The sequence below is a fragment of the Crinia signifera genome, chromosome 6, assembly GCF_055691185.1.
Source record: "Crinia signifera chromosome 6, ASM5569118v1, whole genome shotgun sequence".
Lineage (NCBI taxonomy): Eukaryota > Metazoa > Chordata > Amphibia > Anura > Myobatrachidae > Crinia > Crinia signifera.
Window position 1 is genome coordinate 220,306,608 of NC_139222.1, and position 20,004 is coordinate 220,326,611.

Consider the following 20,004-nt stretch of genomic DNA (forward strand, 5'->3'; position numbering starts at 1 on the left):
TTCCACCTGTGTGCACATGTTTGGTACAGTGCAATTTGCAGTTGCTTTCTGCAGCTCATGCAGAGTTTCCAGATATCTGTGAGATCCATCTGCATTTGGACTTGCATCCAACTAAGGCTCATTATGTGCAGAGTGCTACTGTAATGTGATACTGGGGCTATTTGTATTGTGGGACTAGTGATGTTCTGTAGCTTACCATGGAGGCTTTTTATTTAATGTGTAATTGAACATGGGGGGATGGGCTAGTCTATAAAGGGTTGATGAAGGACTATTAAAATATTGTACTAACGACTTTGCCTCCATCTTTTTCTTCAAATTGGGGCAATCTAAAACTAAATGTCCTCCCGCCTATCCTTGGCAGCACTGCCGCCCCCACCATCCTCTCCCTCTAGCTATCCCATCTCATTCTCCTTCCGCCCCACCAGACAAGGAGTCCACTCCCTCATCTTATCCTTTTCGCCCTCCACCTGCACCATGGTCTACCTCCCCTCCTACCTCCCCCACGGCTTGCTCTTATCTTGCTCTATCGACATCCTTCCCTTGCCATTCTAACACGCTTTTGTCTCACCTATTCTTTCTTGAACGACTAATATGCAGCCATGTCACCATCAACCTTTACCAGGCCATACTTGATCCTCTTAAATCTGGCTTTCGTCCACTACACTCCACTGAAACTGCCATGGTCAAAGTCACCAGTGACCTGCTTTCAGCCAAATCCAGTAGTCTCTTCTCTCTGCTCATTCTCCTGGAATTCTCTACCGTGTTTGACACTGTGGATCATCCTCTCCTTCATAATCACCAGGCCATTGGCCTCAATAGCACTGTCCTTGCCTGGTTCACCTCTTACCTCACTAACTGCTCCTACTTGCCTTCTGCCTCTGGCTCCTTCGCCTGCTTCCCACTGGTGTCCCCCAGGGTTCTGTCCTTGATCCCTTCTCTTTTCCCTCTATACCTCTTTCCTGATTGCGCTCATAAATTCATTTGGCCTTTAATACCACCTCTATTCCAATTATACACAACCTATACCTCACCTCTCCCACTCTGTTTGGTTACCCATTAAACATTCCGCAGAAATGGGCACCAAGCCGAAAAAGGTTGGGAACCATGGAGTTAGATACATTTCTGACTTGCATTGCTGAGCTGAGATATCCATGCAGTCCTGATGTATACTGTATTTGTACATCAACTATATAAAAGCCAATAACATTTTGAAAATCAAAATACATAACATAAACCTGCATCTAAAATTGCATTTTACCTTCCTTATAAGTATGTTATAAGTATGTTTCATGTGATGTCACATGATCTCAGTTCCTCATCCCAAGTGTGTTGCAATTATTTTATTTCTGATCTACATTTTTTTTTTGGGGGGGGGGGGGAGATTTTCCAGCACCCTCGGTTCCAGCAGTTTGCCGGATTATTCGCTTTACTGGATTACTGGTGGTATACCCCCGGCAGTGCAATTCCCACCAAACCTGGCCTCCCCTCCTGCAACACAGCTCCCCCATCCACACGAATCCCCCCCCACCTGTTGCCTCATTACCAGCAGATGAGCGGTGGGTGGACGCCTTTCCATAGCATCCTGCTATGGAAGGCAACCCACCCCAGGGAAAATCGCACCTTTTAGAACTGAAATTTTGTTTAAAATCCAGCAAAACCCTGAATAACCTTTCGGGCATTTGATCCCTGCCAGACGTAATCATTTGCTCAAAGCATTTAAGGACATATAGTGAGCACAATTAGGGTAACCTGAGGTAAGCGCTGTGATAACCATATCCATGCGTGCGTCAGACACAGTGACAGCCATTGCAGATGCTAAATGGGTTCCTTTTATTCTGAGAAAATTTATGTAAACTAACCTTTTATAAAACTAGTCAGTAAGAAAATGGCAAGTCCTGTGAATAGTACTATTGTGCCTCAGCTAATAGCCGTAGGTTTTAAATAGTATTTTTAAAAAAATATATATTTTGAACGCTCTGTTCTGTAAAACAACAAAAGAGCAGCGTGATCTGCAGTAGGGTAATCTAAATTTGTGTCTTGACATTTAAGAAAATTAGCACATTCAATACTGGCAAATGCTGGAGAAAATCATCAGCGAATGCACCCAGAGCCATCATAAAAAAAAAAAAAAGAATGGAAGAAAAAAATGCTCCTTGCTCTCAGCCATCACTAAAAGCATAAGTAGCCATGGCAACCCATTAACATACACTTGTGACACACTCCTCTCGCTCGATTCGCTCGTCTTCTGACATTAAAAGAAGCTGTGAATTTCTGTCTGTGTTTGGGGGTTGACACAGTCGAGTAAACATGTTGATTTATTGAACACATTTAATCTTTTGCGGAGTATACCATGTTAAGTTAGGAAATTTTAACTGAGTGGCACAGAGTTCTATTCAGCTTGAAAATAATCTGTAGTATTAAGCACATTTTTTATGTTTTTTTGCTGTCATGGTTTAAGAAATGAAAGAACGCAAAACAGCAGCAGGAACATCTTCAGCAGCTAATGTAGCCAATAGTGCTGCCATTTTTGGAAACTACCTTTTCTATCTGTTTTCTAATGTCCCATTTTGCCAACTGTGATGGAACATTCACCTAGATCATATTCAATATTATTCTCTCCACTTGTAGATGGACAGAGTAATGCACATAATGGTTTACAGTACGTGGACTTCTCTCTTTTTTTTCCCTTTTTTTTTAGATGCAGTGACCTAAGTAAACATTACTTGTGTGTTCTAATAATGGACACGGGAAGATGTTGGCGTGTTCCAAGCGATGACAGATCGCACAGAGCTCTTCAGCAAGATCGCTCAGCACACAGTGATGTGTCAGCAATGTGTGCTGAGCGATCTATCAGGTCCATTGTTCTCCGGTGAGCGATTAATATCCAGCATAGTGACATGTGGGGCCCGCATTGCTATCCTTATGGCCCCTACAAACATAGCAATGTAGAGGCATTTTGTAAGTCAAGTAGGGGCATTTTCTAAGCCATTTAGTGAGATGGCTTATAAAATGGCCCTAAATCGCTACATATTTAAGCTCCATTAGCCTTGGAGAGTGATAAAGTGGAGAGAGATGAACTGCCAACCAATCTACTCCTGTCATATTTGAAACACATAAAGTAGCAGCTGAATGCAGATTGGCTGATACTTTGTCTCTGGACTTTATAACTATCCAAGGCTTAGTACATTTCTCCCTAAAAGTGGCAGGTAGTAATGGGAAAATGCCACCAAAAGCCAGTTTTTGGGCTTTGGGCGCATTTCCCACATGTACTGAGCCCCAGACGCTGGGGAATGCCAGGAAAGTGCATTAACCTTTAGAAGCCTATGGGCTGCTTTCTGCATCTGTCCGAGAAATCCGATCGGATCAATCCCAGAATTCCCCACAGTCCCTGCGTCCTTCTGCCCATGCACAGAGGTTCCCCTCTGGGATGAAACCTAGAAGTCCATGGACCAGTGCTCACTGTAAAATGCAGTTGTTATCAGGGGAGTTGCTCTTTGTGTTACTCTTCGCATATGTTAGTACATGTGATTACTATTGGCACTATGTGTGTTGACAATGTACCGCAAGAGGTTGGTACATCCCACCCTAGGACATGTACACCCCAGGACTCATAAGAATCAGGGGTGCATATACATTATCTTTTGTTACAGATCCAATGATTAAATAAGCGACTGTGTTTTTTTGATGGATCAAAAGCAATGTCACTTTAGCTGAATGATAGGGACTGAGCCATAGGCTATATGAATAACGCAGTTGGAAGAGCAAGATGGTGCAAGAAATTTGTCTGGAGTCAGATTCTGCTAGTGTCAAATGTTGTCAACACCATGTTCATGTGAACATCATCTGAGAGCCAGCATCTGGCTGGAGCTGTGCTAGCAAAATTGAGAGCCTTCGTTCTTCCTATTATACAAGTATATATATAAGTTTGGGTGTCGGGTAAACATAAATGCTCTGTGTTTTTAGTATATGATTTAAAAGCACATGAAATACAATTTTATATTTAATTGATCATTTCTTGGCATATAGCAGAGTTCAGCGCATTAATGTATGTTGTCCATGTTTGTAGACCACCTCTTTCAGATGGTCCGTTGGCTGTGTAGAGGCTTTTCATGAAGTGGTTGAGGATTTGTTTTACACCCAGTAACCAAAATTACCGTAGTCAGAAGAAAGTGAGGATCCATAGTGCCGAGAAGGACCCCTCTGAATGTTAGGAAACTTTAGAGGTCGACTCCAACTGTGTATCAAGAATGAAGGCCACTATCTGGACTATATAATATTCTAAACCAATTTAAAATAATCTCTATTCATGCATTTTTTAGATTACACACTAACATTGTGATTACTGTAGCATTTACTGTGCCTTTTTTGTTAACCTTTGAAATCTGGGTTTTTTGTTTTCTTTTTTGCCTCACCCTGTGTATAGATAGATATTAAGTGAAAGAATGAGAAACAAGTACAAATATATAACTGTAAATCAAAACTTCAAAGTGGTTTCCAACATGATTCATTATGATTATTTGCAAAGCTTTAATGCCGGCTATTTCAGATCTTTCGCTAAACAGTGAACAGCACAGAGCTGTTTCTAGGCTCACATAAACTGTCCAATGTCTCTGTTTGAAATAATTTTATTTTTGTGTTTTTCAGGCAGGAAGTCCTACTTCAGTTACTGCACCAAATAGCTTTCCTAGGACATCAGTGACACCATCCAGCCAAGATATTTGCAGGTATAAACAGGTTATTATTTGTATTTATAAAGTGCATGACTAAATGACTAATAAATTATTCCTAGGAGGGGGACTTACTAAGCGGCGTCTCTTGCAATATGTCATTGTGCGGCAGATCTGGTCGCAGCCTATCCTAGGGTAATAATATTAAATGCAAATCCAGAAATTATTTGCATCTAATGTTATTGCATTTTTAACCAGCCAAAAGTAGTAACTTTGGGAAACCCATAATTAGTAAATATGCCCCTTACAGTTGAAATCATAGACTAGGTATGTCGTGTTTATTATGTACTGTCTTCCCTGTTGTGTTCCACACCATGTTGTCTCTGTTGTATCACAATGAATGTCTCTTCTTGTCATTTTTTGTTTGTTTTTATATTTTCTATGCTTTTTTCACTGCATGCAGTTCCAGTGCTGTATTTTCTGAATGTTGTCATCAAAGTCCATTGCAGTCTGCAGTTGTGTTGAAAACTCCCAAATTCCAGAGTTCTAGGACACCAGGGGCCACTGTGACCATAATCTGTCAGGATGGCTTCTCAAAGGACAAAGCCAGCACAGTGGGTTGTAACAGCATCCTCAAGTCATCTAAGGCAAAATCCGCCTTACCTTTCTCAAAATCACTGAATGATGTGGACCAAAAAATGATGGATACGTGTGGGAACTGTGATTTTGTGGAACGAACTAGCTCGGAAGGGAAATTGCTATCTGCTGAAGAGCATTCTTTTGCAAAGAACAAATTTCATTTCCTAGAAAATGGAACACCATTTACTGATCCTATCTCTTCAAACAACTCTGTTATTCGAGGACAGTCTGCCTCATCCAATCCACTGAAAGTCCCTCGTCTGGACGCTAGTCTTGGATCTGTATGTATACCTCTTATGGATGATAAGGCAGACAGTGATTCATCAAAAAGCAAAACCCTGCTCCATTATATATTCTCTTTTTCCCCAAGTTCCAGTGTCCATAGCCTACACAGATTCCAAGAACTTGATGGCTACTCTAGAAGTCTCCATGCTGGCACATCTTCTAGTTTACTTTTGGGAAGCTCTGATTTCTGTTCTGATTACATGGGGGACGATGATGTGTTTGAGGACAGTATAGCTGTCCCTGAAGATACACTGGAACAAAGAGCTCCACTCTGCTCTGTGGAGGACAGTGATCTTGAATGTCCTTACCCCTCAAAAATAGTTCCCCCTGCCTCCCCTGTATCCACATCTGGGGACTTATGCAGGTTGGTTTCCAGAAGAACCACCCTCCACCTCCTGATCTGAGATGCAGTCCTGAATTATATTAACTTGAACATCTGACCCATATGTTGAAGAAATTAGTCTATATGCCTAAATGACCTTATCCCCTATGGTTTTATTGCGCAAGAAAATCTGTTTTGAACCAATCCCATTGCTAAGCGAACACATTGTTGAAATGTATGGCAGCAACTTTAAACATAATTTACTTGACACTTGAATTTATTTTAATGAAAGTGATCTATTCAGTATGGCTGTCAGTAATTCAATTTCATTTGATTCGGGAAAGCATCTCTGTAGTATTTAGAAAGGTTTTTAAGCAAATTGTTACTTAAACTTAGTTTGCTTTGACGTGTGACGAAAATTATTTGAAATTCTGTTGATCTGAATATCACACAGTGTCGGTGTGGAATAGATTAATGATGGTGTTTTATCCTAGTAATACAATTGTACAGATATGGGGATGTTTATATTTGGCAATGAGAGTCTAAACTTTCTCATGTACCAGTGTTTGCATCCACAGTTCTGTCTTGTTACACATTGCTTAATATCTAGTCTGCAATTGCAATGATATTCTTACAGAATTGGATTTGGAATTTGTACGATTTCTCCAAATTAGTTTTCCAAAAGCAGTTTAAAAGTTTCTAGCCTTAACAGTTTTGTGTGTCTGTGTACAGTATAAACCTTACTTCTCCTGGGCTTTGGACACTTGAGCCCAGTGTAAACATGCCCACTGTGGGTCAGAGATGGAAGCCATGTTGGTTTTGTATGCAATGGAGCGATTTTGTTCCCACTATGCAATTTGCCACAATGTTTTTTTTTTTATAAATGGTCACAGGGAGGATTTACTCCCAAAGTGATTTTCACTCAGGCAGTGTTTGTGGGCGGTAACAAGGGAGTGGCTACTACAATGCAGGCATATTAGGAAGAATTTAGGTGCTTATAACTGCCTGCGACTACAAAACTGTATGCAGTCAAAATGCCTCAAGCATCTTTATTTCATCAGCCAGTCTGCACAGCCATAGGGTAACTCAGAGGGCCGACTTTCTGACCAACCAGTTACCAGCATAATAATAATACATAAATAATGGTAACAGTAATGTCAGTGCCCGAACGGAGCAACACATCTATTGATTGTCGATACAGGGAACAACTGAATCCCCCCCCCCCCCCCCCTTCCCATAGAGATGTGCGGCAGTGTTGACCTTTTATTATGTAGCATCTGCGTATGATGGTTGTCTCTTCATACACAAGCAGCAGATATGAGAAGCCTCTAGTGGGAGTCTCAGTACAAATTCTGGCGGGTCTGACATTTGCATATTGTCGCTCAGCCGCAATGGAAAAATTAGCAGCTGTGAAGACATTTGCATACATCTCTGCATCTGGTCCTGAGTAACAAGAGTGTAGTGAATAACTTGTTATAGTCTTTTCTATTAAGGGCTCCAGCGCTAGATGGTCTGTATACGAAGGAGGAAAAATACCACTATATCAGAGGTTATCAAACTGTGGGTCCTAACCCCAAAGTGGGTCCCGACCTTATCAGCATGGGGTCACGACTCTTTTAAAAAATATATATATTAATTTTTATTAGAAACTTTTTTACGAATATATAATAATGGATCACAACTCCATGTTGCTGACCATCAGATGACTTTTCTAATTTCAGTCAGTGATTCGTGGAGTCAGAAAACTGTTGAATTGTCTGTTACATCAGACTCCTCCAATCATTCTGTGCCTCCACAAAGGTCTCAGAGCAAAATAGTTTAAGGACCCCTGCACTATATTATACTCATTCCTCCCAACACTGGAGAGGCAGAAAAAGGGACACTGTACGCGTCTGAATTTTTTTTTTTTTTGGGGGAGGGGGGTGACCTATACCAGCGACACTCCTGCAAGGTCATGCCCCTGTGGGGGCCTGGCCAGCGGCTCTGTGAGCTGATAGCCATGCCTCCAGCCCCTCTGGCTGCAGGAATAGTCTATTCACGGATGACATGGGGGGACTCCCAACTGCCCATTCCCCCTGCCGCTGGACACTGCCGGTCCTGGGTGGGACGTAGGAACGTCCCCAAAAATGGGATGTTCCCGCTAAAAGCGGCACAGTTGGGAGGTATGTTATACTATCTATGGATTCAGCTCCCTAGTAATTAAGGTTGAAAAAAGACCTTCAACCTATTTGACCTACTGGATTATCTGACAGTGTAGTGTACAGAAGGGTCTATATGTATTTCCTTTCGCTTAGTTTCCCCATAATCATCCTGAAACCTCTCAAAGGTGACATATGAGAGTTTATACTGACACAGACACATATCCAGATTATGTCTTTCTAGGTCACTCTCATAGCAAAATTACACTGAAGCTTATTTTGTGCTGCCAATATTTGTCTACAACCTAACAATGTCTGTGTTAGAAATATTGTGTCCTCACGTAGTGTTACATTTACAGTAGTTTAGTATTGTGATTTCTGTTTTGTGTTGTGTTAGCTATAGTGTAACCTCTTGCTTTTTATGTGCTCAACCAGTTGTTCTGAGGATGCAGCCTTTCCATTCACTAAGTGAAATATTAGACTCCATTTTCATGAATACTGCTTGAGAGGACAAAATAGCTGCTTTCTCTGGACCTTATTTCTGAAGAGTACTAGATGCACACAGCAAATTGCTGTGTGTAACAAAATGTGAGGTGCCCACCTACTGTTCTCATCCACAAACTCAGCGTAAGTTTGCAAGGAGCACTATACAGTGGGTAGGGAATCTGCCAAGAAATAGGCTACTTGTGGGGCAGGTGAAGGATACGTATACTTACCTGGCCCCTGTCAGGATTCCCTCTGTATTCTGACCGCCGGCATCCCCGACATCCGTATGTATCCCCACCTGTGAGTTATTTCTTACATAGCAAAAAATGCGCCATTCCATCTGACTCCCCGTTCACAAATGCTGCCAACTTGTACAACAAGATCATGCGTTTGGTAGTAGTCTTAAAGTCCCAACAAGTGACATCACTTAAGAGGATTTTGCACCATACCTTTGACATTTTGCTCTTCATAAATAAACATCCACTGAGTGCGGGTGAGAGGTACAGAACCCTCTATTGTAGATGTATTAGTAATTACTTTTAGTAAATGGAGTGGGACTGACATGATACCCACATTATACAAAGTATAACTTACGTAAACTCACATCGCCACAGAATATTTATTTAAATACACATATACAGTACATTATTAAAGGTTATGCATTTAATATTGCTCAATTTTTCGTATTAATAAAATCTACGCTGATGACAAGAGCTGGGCTACTTTTCATCTTGCAGTTTGTACTCTCCAGTTTTTGGCCGTGAGAGACTTGCGATCCTGAGCACTACTAAATTCCATCACATGTTATTTGACACTTTCATAGATTATACTGTATTTTTCAAAATATATAGGTGTAGCGTTTATAAGTAGAACAGAGTGTATGCTATTGTGAAAAGTGCAATATTTCTTTAAAATGTTTTATGATCAGTGCTTTATCTTTTTGTTCAGGATATGTCACTGTGAAGGTGATGATGAAAGTCCTTTGATAACACCCTGTCACTGTACAGGAAGCCTTCACTTTGTGCACCAGGCTTGCCTCCAGCAATGGATCAAGAGCTCGGACACACGATGCTGTGAACTTTGCAAATTTGAGTTCATTATGGAAACCAAATTAAAGCCTTTAAGAAAAGTAAGAGAAATTAAATTCTTTAATAGATATGGAGCAAAAATTGACATTTACTGTAATTTGGAAAACTGTCTCTTGTAGCACACCTGCACCTAACTTTATTTAACATGATAGGGTGTTCAACAAGAAAATGGCTGTCATTCTCCACAACATAGTTATAATCTTTACTATTTATTTTTGCCAATGTTTCCTCTATGGTGATTCCACTTATACCGTGTTCACACTGCGAGTGTGAACTACACAGCATTTACCCGGCATTTAAATGTCAGGAGCTGCGGCGAGGGACCCCCGTTCTCACTGCTAGGCAAATTCCCAGGTGAAGCTGTTCTATTCAGTAATTTGCCTTTTAACATGGGTTTCTTCGCAGTGTGAACAGGTCAACCCGTGTCTGCATACCCAGATCTCAAACATGGGTAAAAAGAAGGGTTTTACCCATGTATGAGATCCGGGAATGCAGACACGGTTGACCCGTTCACACTTCTAAAACACCCATGTTAAAAAGGCAAATTACCGGGTCAAAATGCTAGACCCGGGAATTTGCCTCCAGTGAGAATGGGGACTTAGTTTCCTGTAGCCCTGTCGTCTCCAACCTTTTTTGGGTCGTGAGCTACTTGCCTGAAGTGCTACTAAAAAAAAAAATCTGCATAATCGAAAACTGCAGTTTACACATTATGCCAGACACTGTAATGCCCCTTACACATTATGCCACATACCGCAATTCCCCAGACACAATATGCCACATACAAACCTTCCAACACTGAAGGCAGAGGAGAAGGTACATCTTTTTCCGCTATGGGGGCATGGCCAGCGCTCTAAGAGCTGCTGGCCATGCCCCCAGCCTCCCTGAATAGACGCTGTGTGCATGTTGTCTCGCTGTCTCCATCTCCTTGGCACCCCTCCATCATCTCTCTGTTCCCCTAGTCACCCTTGCATATCTCTGTCCTCCCATTACGCCTTCACCTCTCTGTACCACCTGCACATTTTTTACCCCCCCCCCCCCCGCACCTCTCTGCCCCCTTGCACCTCTTCATTCCCTTCCACCCCTGCACCTTTCTGTCCCCCATCACCCTTGCACTTCAAGGGTGATGGGGGACATCCCCCCCCCCCGGCACCTCTCCATTCCCCTCCCCCCCTGTACCTCGCCATCCCCCTCACCATCCTTGCACTTTTCATTATCTAAAAACATAAAAAAATGCTCCTCAAAGGGAGGGGGGGGGGGCGGCTGCAGAGTGGTCGAGCCACCCGGATCACAAGCTACCAGTAGCTCGCGAGCGACGGGTTGATGACCACTGCTCTAGCCTGACTTCTGAGAGTCTTGAACATAACCCACTTTTTCATTAATATCCGTGACATTCCAGGCGTATTGTCAAAAAGGTCACAGTTTACTCTTTTCTTTGGAAAATAAGCTTAAAACATTTTCATAGGCCATTACACTCTGAAATCTACTCTTTGAAAAACTACAAATAATCCTGATTAGATCATGACAGAATGTTATAAAGAGGAAAACGATTGTATCCATCGTTTATCTAATGGTAAACCGTTGCAAAACAATAATAATGTAAAGCCTTTCATTTGTTATAGTGGGAGAAGTTGCAGATGACCTCAAGTGAACGGAGGAAGATTATGTGCTCAGTAACATTCCACATCATTGCAATCACCTGCGTTGTTTGGTCTCTGTACGTCCTGATTGACCGGACTGCCGAGGAGATTAAGTTGGGCCAAACCACCGGTATGTATTGCTCAATGTAATTGTTCAGATCTGTCCGTGTTGGAAGTAGATTAGGACAGTGTAATAAATAAGAAATGTTAGTGTAATATTAAGCAGAAATCGGTTCTGAATATTGACATCTAAAAGGAATATGATTTGATATAATATGCAGTCATAATATTTATAGCTAAACAGTGATTAATTTAAGGGTACATTTTTGGTATAGATTGTAAACTCCATTTGGGCAAGAACAGAAGAGAATTAATAGAAAGTCTCTATACATCATTGGTATTCAAACTGGGGTGCCTCGGGGCAGATACAGGGTTGCCCTGGGTTGCTAGTCCAGGACTAATTCCAATTTTGTATGGTCAATGTAACAGGTAAAAATAGGTGCTTGTGGCTTCTAATGTGGCAAACAAAAGTGAATTCTGTCCTCCTCACTTAACTGAACCCAAGCATGACATATAAACACAATTTACTGATTTTAATATATTTTTCTGAATTTCTCAATAAGAAACGTTTGCCTAGGGGTGCCGTGAAAAAATTCTAATAGTCTGTAGCACCATGATCCACAAATACATTCCAAAAAATAAGTGAAAGATTCATTAATTGAATTACATATAAGGATATAAATAATATCCCCTATTTATGTGCAATAATTAAATATCAAAAAGATGAACAATCAGGTAATGATTGAATTTATGTTTCCTATGAATGCTGTTTAAAAGAAAGAATAAAAATGTCAGGGGCCTTAAACGATGTCCCGCTGTAGTTACTTGGAGAAATTTTTGCAGAGATCATCCTGTTCCCAAACTCTGGGCTGCTTAATGTATCCTGTAGTGTTTACACCAGAAGCAAATTCCCAGGTTAAAGCTTTTAAACCCGGGAATTTGCTGAATATCCTGGATTTTTCTTTGGTGTGAAAGGGTCAACACAGGTATTAAATCCCGGCACTCTGACACTGCTCTGGACCAGGGTCGGTCAAGAGCAAAATGATGCGGCGCTCAAAAATGCAGGGTAATTGCCGGGTGGCCGGTGTAAAAGGGGTATAAGGAACCACATCAATTAAAATAAGGTGCTCCTCTCTGTTAATTGGGAATACCCCAGAGTTTATTGAAGCCAAGACGGATCTTGGCCTCCTTCCTAATTCCTAGACTTCTCAATGTTTGTTTTTTTTGTAGTGGGTGCAACTTATAAATGAAGACCCCATTCATTCACATGAGTTCGCCAGTGAGACTCTAGATTGCAGGATGGGGGCAATGGGCTTGCTTCAAACATGTTCGCTATGCTGTGTATGCTCGCAGCCTAGCGAACAAGTAAATGCCACCCCACCGAGCGTCCGTTCCCTGCCGCCCACAGTCCGCTTGCTAGCATGCGAGTGGATGTTTTTGCATACATATCCACTGGCATGTGGCCCGAACGGAAAATAAATCACGATGGAATGATTTATCTTCTGTTTGTTAATAAAAAGTCAGTCAAGATAATACATGTAACATGTTAAAGACAATTTTTGTGTGTCTATGCATTTTTAGGCAAGCTACGCTTTAACCCTTTGAGTGTCAATATCTCTGAGAGATGCGCAGAATATCCACAAAAAAATGCCAGCGACGCTCACATTTGTTATATAAAATCAACAAAAAAATGTTGTGTAAAAAAAAAAAATGAAATATTACCTATATAAGGTAAATATTACAAGTCATTATGAGGAATAAAATATAGTTTAATGCTTGCCAATTTTTATACCTATTTTGACAAATTCTCTTGGCACTCAAAGGGTTCATTTAGTGTTTATTAGTAGGAGAAAATGTTTCATATGTACAAATACTTATTTTTCCTTTTTTTGCTGTATTATCAGGTATACTGGAGTGGCCGTTTTGGACTAAATTAGTGGTGGTAGCGATTGGCTTCACTGGAGGACTATTGTTTATGTATGTACAATGCAAGGTATATGTTCAGTTATGGAAGAGACTAAAAGCCTACAACAGAGTCATCTATGTACAGAACTGTCCCGAAACTTGTAAAAAGAAAATATTTGAAAAAACTGTAATAATTGAACCAAATCTGGAGAGCAAGGAAGCACTTGGTATTCACCACTCAGACACAAACTCTTCTTACTACACGGAGCCAGAAGACTGCGGAGCGGCGATTCTCCAAGTATAAATACTGTATTCCTTTTCATCTCTTTTCAGGAGACTGTTTACCGACTGCAGGCAGGAGTAGATTCATTGTCCTGAAAGATCCCCTTTTTCTGCTTTTGAGTCCGTTGTTACTCCACTGTATGTAACTTTACAAGCAAAAGGTTAGATAGGCATATGTCAAAGATTCATACCTCTTTCAGAAGAACATATTAATGACGTTCAGGAGCACAATCAATTACAGGAATATTCTGGACCTCGCCGAAGATTGATATTTGTTTTTATTGTCATTAATACATACATAGAGTACAACGTTTAGTGTCTTCACTCTGTATTCAACGGTATAAATGTATAACTAAGGTTGCGAACATTCATTTTATTTCAAGAACACAAAAAAATAGCCGACATACTTAGCATGTTCACTGCCCTTTTACATCAGTTTTTATTTGGCTCTGGCTTTTTAGAATTCTACTTTACTGACATGGTCACAGGAGCATATTGCACTTTTTTTGTGTAGATTTTTTTTGTAATATCTTTATTGACTTTAAAAAAAAAAAGTGGTTTTGTTTCAAAACAGAGAATATGCTCTGGTGTTTTTAGTATAATTAATGTGTAACCTCTTGCCTTACATACTGTATATACAAAACTGTTTTATTCACAACTTTACCATTTTACACATAAGGAAATCTATTTCTGCCTTGATAATTCAGGAAAAACATGCATCTGTAAGTAGTTGGGAATTAACATTTTTTCTACCACATGTATTCAAGACTTTTTTACCAACAGAAATGCACAAAATTGGTAGATCTTTCGATTTCTGGTGTAATACTGAATAAAATGTAGACCTTTTACTACATTATAATGTATCTGACTTATAATTGGGCTTCGTCTATCTAAAGTAGGGTATATTCGAAATTACACAGAACCTGGGCTTTGTCTATATAAAGTAGGGTATATTCGAAATTACACAGAACCTGGTATTCAGTTATTACTGAAACTTCTCCATTGTGAGACGAATAAAGGAATTCTATTCTATTTGATATTTACTGCTTTTAGCATAACATACACAAATGCTCCACCAACTAAAACAATGTAAATAGACAAACAAGTATTTTATATAAAATACTAAAAAAGACACAATACTTATCTCTCCATGGGGATCCAGATGGTACTGTAGGTCGACAATGTCAAGTTTAAGACCAAATGGTGCATATGGTTGAAATGGTTGACATGGCAATGATGGATGCATGAAAAGGTCAATATTTTTTTACTTAACCTTACCATTCCCAATCAACATGGATGATAAAGTGGCCGAAGCATGGCAAGCAAAGCGGATGTGGATCATAAGGTTGACAGTCAATACCCCTCCGGTGTCACCCCTGTCTGTCTACCCCTCCTCTTTAGAATGTAAGCTCGCACAAGCAGGGACCTCTTACCTCATGTGCTTATCCTTTCTTACTTCAGCAGTCTTGGGGGGGTATGCAATGTGCCGCCGGTATTTCTGATGTGGGAAATAGCGGCGGCTCCCTATTCAATGCTGTCATTAACGACAGCATTGATGCGGTATCACGGCAGAATCGGCCCGACTTCAGAAGCTGTCGGGCCTGTTCTGTCGATAACAGCCATGGATTGTCGTGCTCATCAGCAGGCGGGACATTGAATCCTGTATGTCATTATGCGGTGGATCTGACCGCAAACAGGCCAGGATCACGGCTGTCAGTGGGGATCGACAGCCGTGATCCCAGATTTCATACCCCCCTTCACCTGCACCAAAGCATGCTGTTTGCTGCCACCTGGATACTTATGTTTCAGCAATCGGCTGATATACCTATAATCATTTACCCTATATTTGTCCTGTATTGTCTTCAACTATAAGGTACTGTTTTTTCTTCCTGTTTGATTATGTGTACTCTGTAACTAGGCCCTGCGGAACCCTTGTTGCGCCATATAAATAAAGGATAATAATAATAATAGGTTGACCACTATTGGTCGACACATAAAAAAGGTCGAAATGGTCTAGGTTGGCACAAGCAAAAGGTTCGCCATGAAATTATTAACACCGGAAAAGTTCGAGTTTTTCACTTTTTTTATGTCTGTGAAAATCTGTCAACAGACACCGTATAAGTGTACCAAGTCCCCTCAAATGTGGGCACGGAGCCTCGCTGCGCTCATCACACTATTATGCTCTAACTATGCCCACTTGGATCGGGAAGTAAGAACAAGTCTGATAAAAAAAAAAACAATCATGAAAACTCAACCATTTTCTGTGTCAACCATTTCCATGTTGATCTTTTGCTTGGATCGACCTTTTGTCAATGTTGACTTGACCATGTAAAACTTTTTTATGTGTTAACCTATCGCCTGTCGAACAATCGAGCTCAACCTATTGACTGTCGACCAATAGACACAAATTGGGGGTCCTTGTGCTCAAAACTACAAACTAACATAAAAAAAACCATGGAAACCTCATGACACTTTTTCATGAGTTGACCTTTTGTCAATGTTGACCTTGTTCCTGTCTTTTTCGGGTCGATCTAGACATTGTTGATTTAATATACCACACACTTCTCTGAGTATATCCTAGCAGAGGTACAGTTATGACATATCTAGAAAAAGGAAATTGCAGATGCACACACTAATAATAATAATGATATTTATATAGCACTTTTCTCGCAATAGGACTCAAAGTGCTGTACCATTGTCTTTACAGCTCAGAATACAAAACAAGCTTAACAGTAGATATCAGTGAAATGCTTGAGTAAATAAGTACATCTTTAGTCTATTTTTAAAGGATTCTACAGTGGGGGCTTCTCGAACTGTGCGAGGAAGAGAGTTCCATAGAGTTGGAGCAACAAAGTTGAAAGCTCAACCCCCAGATGAATTCAGGGAAATTCTGTTAGTAGTCCTTCTTCAACGGATCGTAGTGATCGAGTGGGACAGTAAGCTTCTGCAGCTACCTTGGACCCTGGTCATGTAGGGCCTTGAAAGTGAGTAAGCCAATCTTGAAAACGATTCGCCATTTTACAGGTAGCCAGTGAAGGGAGTAAAAAATGGGAGTTATGTGGCAGGAGCGGGGCTGGTTAGTTAATAGTCTGGCAGCTGCATTTTGAACCAGCTGCAAGCGGTGCAATTCTTTTGATGGGAGACCCAGGTAGAGAGCATTGCAGTAGTCTGGGCGTTATGATATAAATGCATGTATGACTTTAGGCATGTCTTCTGAAGGAATAAAGTGCTTGATTCTGGCTATATTCCTTAGATGATAGAAAGAGGATTTGATTCTGGCTGACACCTGGGGTGAAATGTAATAGGATGAGAGATTCAGAAAGTGAGAGATTTGGTAAGAAATCTCCAGTTTTTTTAAAGCGGCAATCATTTACAATTCAACATCAAACTGGTTTTGCAGTGTAAATGATTGCTGCTTTAAAAAAACTGGAGATTTCTTACCAAATATCTCACTTTCTGAATCTCTCATCCTATTACATTTCACCCCTGATGTTTAAGAGTCAGGCCACTAGATGGTAAGAGCAATAAAAGACACTGACTCCCATGTTTAAAGAGCAGGCAGACACCTTTAAAGCCTCCATAGGGGAACTCAAACTCTCCCTTGCAGCCCGCACTAGATATCAAATTTATTACGGAACAACTGCATTTGATTGATTGCTGGAGGTTACTATATTTGACAGATAGAGACTACACATGTCTTTCAGCCGCTCATGGCACGATGTCCTGCAAAGACTACTTGCTGGCCTCTTCCTCTATACCAGTGGTAGCCAACCCTAGCCCTCGAGAGCTACCAACAGTGCACATTTTCCAGACAACCTAGCTGCTGCACAGCTGCACTCATTAATCACTGACACATTATAAATGATACACAGATGGAGCTTATTAGCTCACTTGTGATTCTGTGAGCAGACCTGCAAAACATGCACTGTTGGTAGCTCTCGAGGACTAGGGTTGGCTACCCCAGCTCTATACCATGGGTCTTCAAACTGTGGCCCTCCAGATGTTGTGAAACTACAAATCCAAGCATGCCTTCCCACAGTTTTAACACTCCCTTATAGCAAAACTGTGGCAAGGCATGCTGGGATTTGTAATTTCACAACATCTGGAGGGCCGCAGTTTGAAGACCCATGCTCTATACTGTCAAACATCATGGATGCAGGTATTGAACCAGTCTGCATTTCAGATCACTCACTAATTTGGTGTGACATAGCCACTTTGGTGGACACTGGGACTCATCGCCAATGGCACTTCCCAGCATATTTATCCTCATCCATCAAGATTTGCAATATGCTGGAGGCTAAATGGGAGGAGTTCTTACATAACATGGGACAGGACGCAGACCCGTTGGTACTATGGCAAACGGCAAAGGCAGTCTTAAGGAGTGAGATAATGTCCTATGTAGGCAAATATCGCAGGGAGAGGGCCACTCTTATACTAAAGGCTCAGGAGGAACTAACAACAACTTTTGCTCAATATAAACTAAATACCTATGATATATATAAACAGAAGTATATCCAGGCCAAATCTCATTTTGACTAACTTGTAGCGGTAGAGGCTACGAAAAGTATGTCTAACTCCAATTTCCAGTTTAACACCCATGGCAACAAAACTGGGCGGTACCTATCTAACTTGCTTAAGGGATCTAGAACCTTGGCGGTGGTGGCTTCTCTTAGGACCCAACGCATAAGGGAGCCAAAATTCTTGACGTTTTTAATAGATTTTATACCCAATTATATAGTCAGGACAGTATTGACCAGGCCAGGAAGGAAACATTTTGGGATTCGGTGGTTTTGGGATCTCGGCTTTGCACAAGGAACATATAATAGCCTGTTTGACCTCCTCATCCGTATTTGGGGCAATTGGCCTGTTGAAGCCCTTGAAGGCTCCAGGGCTGGACGGCTTCTCGGGGGAATTCTAAAAATTTTAGCCCCTAAGTTGGGGGAAACATAAAAAAAAACATTTTCAACGCTATTATGTCGGGTTCACGGGTGCTACTATATTTTAATTCCGCTATAGTTAAGGTATTGATTAATGCGGGAAGGGACATGGAGGACCCTGGATCCTATAGGCCGATTTCCCTACTTAACGTAGACTATAAACTACTGACCAAAATTATAGCAGAAAGATTGAAATATATTTTACCAACAGTAGTAGACCCAGATCAAAAATGTATTTATTTGTGGCACACACTCTGTAGTGAATGTTCGTAAGGTACTGGCAGTGATTCAGAAGATGGAAGGAGAGGGTAACCCAGGTGGCCAGGCAATTATATCTATGGACGCTGAGAAGGCATTTGACCTGGGCAACTGGGACCACTTATGAATCTGTCTCGGTACGGATTCCCGCCCTCCTTTGTAGATTTGCTTACGAATCTGTATTGGCACCCACGGACCCAGATAGCCTGCAATGGGTATATATCTGCTCCTTTCGAGATACAGAGGGCTGTCCCCCCTGGCACTGGAGCCGCTGGCGGTTGCATTACACACCAGCCAGATTTATAAAGGAAGTGGGTGCCACGACAATGAAGATATGTCTCTCTGCTGATGTCATGCTTTTGTTTGCCTCAGATTTGGAGACATCTATGCCAGCAATTTTAGATATAATCTCGTCATTTGGGTCTTTGCGGGATACAGAGTTAATGCAGGCAAGTCCGAGATCCTAAAGGTAGGAGGCCGGGAATCTCCTCAGGGGGGGGGCCCCGATACTTAATCAATTCAAGGTTACTAGGGACTCTATTAAATATCTGGGAATTCGTATACCAAGACATTTCTCCAGATTATACCAGCTGAACTTTACTCCTATAATTAATAAAATTGTTGCCACGTTGGAGAATTGGAGGAATCTACCATTGTCTATGATAGGCAGAGCAGCAGCTTTATAATCCATAATATTCCCAAAAATGTCATATTGCATCCAAGTGTTAACCATTAAACTGACAAGAAAAGATATAGCCAAATTAAACACTAGCTTTTTCAAATTTTTATTGCAGGGGGAAGAAACCACGTATGGCTAGACATAAGACATTCATAAAAAAAAAGGCAGAGGGAGGGATGGGGGTCTCGAATATAATGGCATTTACTCAATATGTATTCCTGGGATATGTTTTAGATTGGTTGCACAATAGTCAGTCCTACACTCATAAGGCTCTGGAGGGCGAATTGGTGGCGCCATATTCTTTGGCGGCATTATTGCACATGCCGCAAAACACGCTCCCCACAGGGGTCTTAAATAATATAATGTTTGCTGACACCTTTTGGGTATGGGTCAACATAAATAGAAAATTGGGAAGGCGTCATACTGTCACCAAATATGTGCCTCTATGGGCAACCCATCCTTTCCTGCGGGAATGGCTTCGGCAGGGAACCACAGATGGAGGAAAAAGGGAATTTTGGCTATAAAGGACGTGCTCGACCCAGGGGGCAGGGTGATGGCCTTTCAAGATCTTAAGGACAAATTCACAATACCCAATAGTGATATGTTTATGTATTTCCAGGC

General features: G+C 41.2%; 1 protein-coding gene across 5 annotated transcripts in view; it reads left to right on the top strand.

The window, feature by feature from the left end:
• MARCHF8 (membrane associated ring-CH-type finger 8) overlaps positions 1-14,362 on the top strand; it is a 221,053-nt gene extending 206,691 nt beyond the window's left edge. For 4 of the 5 annotated variants that reach the window (XM_083148872.1, XM_083148871.1, XM_083148870.1 and 1 more), the window contains 5 exons: positions 4,645-4,724; positions 5,131-5,955; positions 9,486-9,666; positions 11,245-11,392; positions 13,227-14,362. In XM_083148872.1, coding sequence (XP_083004998.1) covers positions 4,645-4,724; positions 5,131-5,955; positions 9,486-9,666; positions 11,245-11,392; positions 13,227-13,531 — 1,539 coding nt within the window. In that variant the 3' untranslated portion in view covers positions 13,532-14,362. The remainder of the gene's footprint in view (positions 1-4,644; positions 4,725-5,130; positions 5,956-9,485; positions 9,667-11,244; positions 11,393-13,226) is intronic. The other variant, XM_083148875.1, reaches the window with a different exon arrangement.
• The last annotated feature ends 5,642 nt before the right edge of the window (positions 14,363-20,004 follow it).